We start from the raw sequence: 6,124 nt of genomic DNA, 5'->3' as shown, positions 1-6,124 counted from the left end.
ACTCACTGAAAGGGGCAGTTCACACGATGTAACATGCAGCGTGATCTGGCACGTATACGGCGTGTCAGAGTTTGCGCGCCGTAAAAGCTCCCATTCATTTCAATGGGAGTTAGGATCGTATACGCCGCGTTATTTTGCCGCCGCAAAATCACGGCCACAAAATAACGCAGCGTATACGATCCTAACTCCCATTGAAATGAATGGGAGCTTTTACGGCGCTCAAACTCTGACACGCCGTATACGTGCCAGATCATGTTACATCGTCTGAACTCCCCCAAGTTCTGCTCTGAAATCCTCTGTGTGAATATACCCGAAGGCTGTGCAGTTTTATTGCAGATTTTGCCTTTGGCTTTTGCTCAAAAACTGCAGCAAAATCTGCAACAAAAAAGCAGCTTTTCCGCAACGTGAGGACTCAGACTAACAGGACATCAACTGAAATGACCGTACTGAACATGGAAACTCATTGTAAATCTTTATTTAATGTAAGATGTACTAGTATATTGGAAATAAGAAGATGAGTTACATGTATTACTCTTATTAAACGTAAGTGGTGTAAGATTTTTAGGTAGCCATGTTTTGGTGCCCAAATAACATCTGCTTCAGCACTACAGCCCTGTGATAGCAACCACACGGCGTGCACAGCAACCAGGCTTATCAATCAATGCACCGATGTCTGGCAGCTTCTCCAGCGCTGTTCCTGCCAGGCAGTAGGAGGTGATTGCCGATGTAGGGAGGAAGTCCAGTAGTGACTGAGTAGTTAGTATCTCGCCGGGAGTCGGTGTTACTGTGCGCGGTCTGCTTGTTTCCTGCAGCATGTCGGAGGACCGGGAAGTGTTCTTGAGAGCTCGGGGCAGGACATTCACTTCATTCCAAGAAGGTAGTGACATTACCTGGCAGTAGGGAGATAGAAGAGGAGACCCGTGCTGTGCTACATACAGAGCCATACTGTACAGCCTCAGACTCCTGCTGACAGCAGGATGAGAGACAGAGCCATATGTGACACAACATGAATATACTAGAAGGAGGATACTAAGATGGCAGGGGGCACACTGATCAGGTGACAGGGGGAACACACCTATCAGAAGGCAGGGAGCACACCTATCAGGTGACAGGGTACATACTTATCAGAAGGCAGGGGGCACACTGATCAGGTGACAGGGGGAACACACTTAGGTGACAGGGGGCACACCTATCAGGCGACAGGGGGGAACACTTATCAGGTGACCGGGGCACATTTATCAGGTGACAGGGGGAACACATCAGGTGACAGGGGACACATTTATCAGGTGACAGTGGACACATTTATCAGGCGACAGGGGGGAACACTTATCAGGTGACGGGGGCACATTTATCAGGTGACAGAGGGCAAACTTATCAGGTGACAAGAGACGACACATTTATCAGGTGACGGGACACACTTATCAGATGACAGGGGGCACACTTATCAGATGACAGGGGGCACATTTATCAGGTGACAGGGGACACGTTTATCTGTTGCCAGAGGGAAGGGGGCATATTTATAAGATATCAAGATATATCAAGCCATCTACACTCATTTTCTTTTAATGTGACATACCTTTGGTACAAGCCCTTTTCTTTCTCTAAAGATGCGTCACATTCCCTCCATTCTGTGCCTTGCTCGCTACTTTCTGTGAATGTGGGCAGAGCGGGGTGGGAACACCACAGCCTGACATATTGACTTATCTTGCTATTCATTCTATTAGCTCAAAAAATTGTCTTTAGGGAGGACATACCTGACATATTGTGCACATGGATTACCATATGGCAACATAAGGCTGTGTTTCCTATGAATTCATGTGAAAATTCCTCTGTGTGTCTATGTAAAATAAGTATCACAGACGTGCCATCAAGGTCTCTAGAAGACTAAGGATCCATATAAAATGAATGTGTAATATGGCCAAGTGAATTACTTTTAGGTAAGAACCCACAAGCAATGTTGAGGTAGAACAGACAAAAAAAATTTCTACTCCTATAGATGCTGCTATTAAATTTTCCCTGTATTGTCACCCCTATAGTACTATACACACCCCAATAGCACCAGTTGGCCAGTTCAAGCACAGGACTGTATGGGGAATCACATGACCATGGAGTACTTCACACGTGCAAGATTTTAGTGAGGGAGCTGTGATGCAGACATAGCACACAGGGCTGCCATCAAGAATTTTGGGGTCCCATACTAGCAAAATTTGTGGGCTCCCTTCCTCCCTGTTGAATCTTTCAGTTTCCTGTCCTATAGCCCCACATCATATACTGTATATAACGTTCTACAGTGGTCCCACACAGTACAATATACTCCCCAGAGCACGCATGCAGTATAAGTCTCCACAACTGATCCATGCAGTGTAATATGTTCCCCAGTATAATGCTTCAGAGTAGCTCACGCCATCTAATAAAGCTCTCGTGCAGTATAAGGCTCCACGTCGAGCCCACATGTATCATGCTTCACTGTAGCACCACAGAGTATAATATGCTTTTCAGAACCCCCACACAGTATAAAATGTTCCACAGAGGCTCTCCAGTATAATGCTCCACAGTGGCTCCCGAGAGCCTCAAGCCACTTCAGGAAAGCCCCTTGAAATATATTTCAATGAATATTTGTGAGGTTTGATCCTCCAGTTTGTTTCAGTGCTATTATTATTTTAGAAACCCCAGGGAATAATAAGTAGAGAGGCCCAGGGGAGGTGAGTAAAAATAACAGTTATACTCACCTTGCCTCAGATCTCCTGAGCATCTTTGAGATGTTCGTTTGTCTCTATCTTCAGGCTTGTGGCTGACGGGGGCCTTCACTATTGGAAAGGGGCCTGGTGGCATGAACATACATTACATGATGCCGTGTCCATTTCTGTTAGCGACATGGCTGATGGGAATACCCAATTAAAGCGTACCTAACCTTTCAACAAATGTGGCATAAAACAAAAGTACAGTATGTACACAAGAAATAACACTATTGTAATAGTTTTTCCATCTGCATGCTTTTTACTTTTACTTTGAGTTCTCCCTGATCTAGTGACTGGGGAATAGCAGCTACAATGTCTGCCATACACTGCAACAAGGTACCAGACATCTGCCACTGAAGAGATTAGAAAAGATGGCTGACAACCAGAGAAATATCGAGATAATAAAAAATGACTATCACAATAATGGGTTACATTTTACAAGGACTAGTACATCCAGTAATACTGTGGATGTCACAACTTTAAATATGGTGTCTGCTCAGGAGCTGACTGGGCACCATAGCCGCTGGGCCTTTGTTGTTTTACTCAGTGGAGACCTGATGGCAATGCCCGCTCATTGCAGGCTTTAACCCCTTGGTAAAATGAAACTGAGGTAAAGCTGGGGGATCAATCAGACATTATACCTAGATTACAATTAAATGGGTATTCCCACATCGCATACTCACCAGTCTTCACTGCTGTAAAATCTTCTTTCTTCCTGGTTTCTTGCATCATTTGGTGGGCGGGGTTTCACATGCAACCTGCCGTTTAGGTCCAACGCCAAATTAGCGTGTAGATCCGCCCACCCATATTGGACTATGAAGTACAGGCAACAGCAACTCCATTCTGTGTTACATACAGAGACTGCCTGTCTCTGCCATAATGAACACAATTGAATTAGCTAGCCTGATAACTGGGAGAACAGAAGAAATGAAAGCAGCTCCTCTCCCCTATCTGATAGCAGGAAGCTAGGTCACGTGGTGTAGACACAGGAATAGCTAGAAACACAGGCTGGCTCCCTGCACTTAGCCCTCCTCCCTCCCCCCTGAGAGCAGGCAGATACAGCACTTGAATTTTGAGCAGATAAGTCAAGGGCTGTGTCAACAATGAATTGAATAAAGTAATATAGTGGACAAACAAAGCAGTTTTACTGAAGCAGTGTATTTCGGAAAAGTCTTACATCCACATTAACAAGCAGTATAGATAGGATCCTTGTGATGGGACAACCCCTTTAATGGCTATTATTTCGGTTACACCTTCTTTAAACCACGCCCCTTGTAGTATGATTACATGTTGGACAAAAATTCTGAGACTCATTTCCTGAGTTTCACCTGGTGTGTTTGTTTGGACATGTGAATAGATGATAAACGGCAGTCTTAAGAAACCCCCTTATTGCCTTGTGACCTCCGCACCTTTGTAAAGATGCCATCATTACTATGTAAGAGGAAGAAAACACACGGACTACAACCCTTGTCTCCTGTCCCAGAAGATTGGCGGATGGCAACAGCATTATTACATGCTCAGCAGGCAACTGTGGCAATATTCTTCTACAATTTTTTTAGTTTGTTTTTTTTATACTCATTGTATTTTATTGTTCCCTCAATTTTCATTTCCTATTATTTGTGCTTTATTGCTATCAGGGAGAGATATGAGAATATATGTAACAGATGGTTATAAATTATGGCTCCATATTATTACCGTATACTTTCATCTGCTCTTGTTAACATGAAGGGAATAGGTGGGTGAGATGGGAAAACATTGCATTGGGATTTATCGAGAGCATGTCTTCTCTTTTTTGCGGAATGCACTAAAATCACCCTGCCAGAGGCTCCAATAATACACAGTTAGATTGGTTTCCCAGCATGTCAGTGTACCTCTTTCAGGGAATGGGTTATTTCCAAGGCAGAAAAGACACAAACAATCCAGTGCCCCGGGAATTATTTCACTTTGTTTAATAGAAAGGTCAGCAGCTTGCAGATTTCTACCGTTTCTTTTTTAGAAAGTGTAGCCTTTTCATAATTGGCTCTTTGTGAAAGGTCCTGGAGATGAATATTTAGAAGCCTATTATTAGCATGTAATGTAATTACTGTAAGCTGCGCATAGAGGATGTGCCCACTTACACTGTATAATGTTGTGACCGTTCTCTTTTTTTTTTTCTCCCCTTCTATTTGGAGATGACGAGAAGAAGTGGAAAGGTCCCTTCTATTTCATACAAGGAGCAGACCCACAGTTTGGTCTCATGAAATCTTGGGCAATTGGCGAAAGTGACTTTGGAGGAGATGAGTGGGACGAGGAGATCAAATTAACAGAAGATGCCGTGGAAGCCATCAACAAGTTGTGTCCTAAGCCAAAGTTCTTTGTTTTGTGTGGAGACCTTGTTCATTCTATGCCAGGTAGGCATTATATACTTTAAGTCAATGTTACTTTGGATATATTGGTCATCAAGCAAATAAACTGGGTTATTAAGAATATTAATAAAGGAGCTGTCTCATGAAGACAATTCCTTAAAAATTGTAACTGCCAGGTCACACATGGTACAGCTCCTTGAACCCCAACCAATCTGGTGTTATGGCAAAGGAAAGTCAGTGTCCCACTACAGTGGAGAGGGGACATTTAATAGAGTACACAGCCAAACCCACCAGAATATGAGGTACTGTTAATGAGTATCTCTTTGGTAAGCTTGAAGAAGGGTTCCTAACATGGTCTCCATTCTGTGATGTCCAGAAGACCTTACGCCAACTCTACCACTTCCATGCGCTGCTCCACCTAGTTCAGCACAGTTAGAAATTTTCTATAGCCTTCTTCTATAGTGCAGTTAGTTTCTGGTCTCTGATATTCTAATGAGTCTATCTACTGTCAAAGCAGGGCATGTGATATTCTGAGTTCTGACACTTCGTGTTGTACCTCTGACTGGATAGGAGCAGAGACCTGAATAACACGCTCTTGCCTGAAATTACCCATGTGACATTAGGGAGGTTGGGTATAAAAACTAAGAACTCAATGCAGAGAAAGGAGAAATTAAAACTGTGCCAGAATCAGTGGAGCAGAGCCGATTAAAGTATGCAAAGCGCTGGAGTTGGTGGATCTGCTGAAAGGAACTCTTTAAGGCTGAAGCCCTACATTGCAGAAACACAACTTTTTTTGTTGCAGATTTTGTTGCAGCTTTTTGAGCCAAACCAAGAATGTATACAAAAGGAATGGGAAATATATAGTCCAGTCACATTAATGTGACCACCTGTCAAAATCCAGAATAACCACCTTTCACAGAGCGATCAAGGTGGTCCCAAAGATTCTCGATTGGGTTCAAGTCCGGGGAATTTGCTGGCCAAGGGAGTATGGTAAACTCATCCTGGTGCTCCTTGAACCACACACATACACTGCGAGCTTTA

The 6,124-nt window shown here is 43.6% G+C and overlaps 1 protein-coding gene across 1 annotated transcript in view; it reads left to right on the top strand.

The window, feature by feature from the left end:
- The first annotated feature begins 736 nt into the window (after positions 1-736).
- Positions 737-6,124, top strand: part of CPPED1 (calcineurin like phosphoesterase domain containing 1) — a 61,627-nt gene continuing 56,239 nt past the window's right edge. Inside the window, exons 1-2 of the mRNA XM_075284899.1 lie at positions 737-877; positions 4,910-5,128. Coding sequence (XP_075141000.1) covers positions 814-877; positions 4,910-5,128 — 283 coding nt within the window. The 5' untranslated portion in view covers positions 737-813. The remainder of the gene's footprint in view (positions 878-4,909; positions 5,129-6,124) is intronic.

Source organism: Leptodactylus fuscus, chromosome 8 (assembly GCF_031893055.1).
Source record: "Leptodactylus fuscus isolate aLepFus1 chromosome 8, aLepFus1.hap2, whole genome shotgun sequence".
NCBI lineage: Eukaryota > Metazoa > Chordata > Amphibia > Anura > Leptodactylidae > Leptodactylus > Leptodactylus fuscus.
Note: the sequence above shows the minus strand (reverse complement) of the source record. Positions and strands in the feature narration are given on the sequence as shown.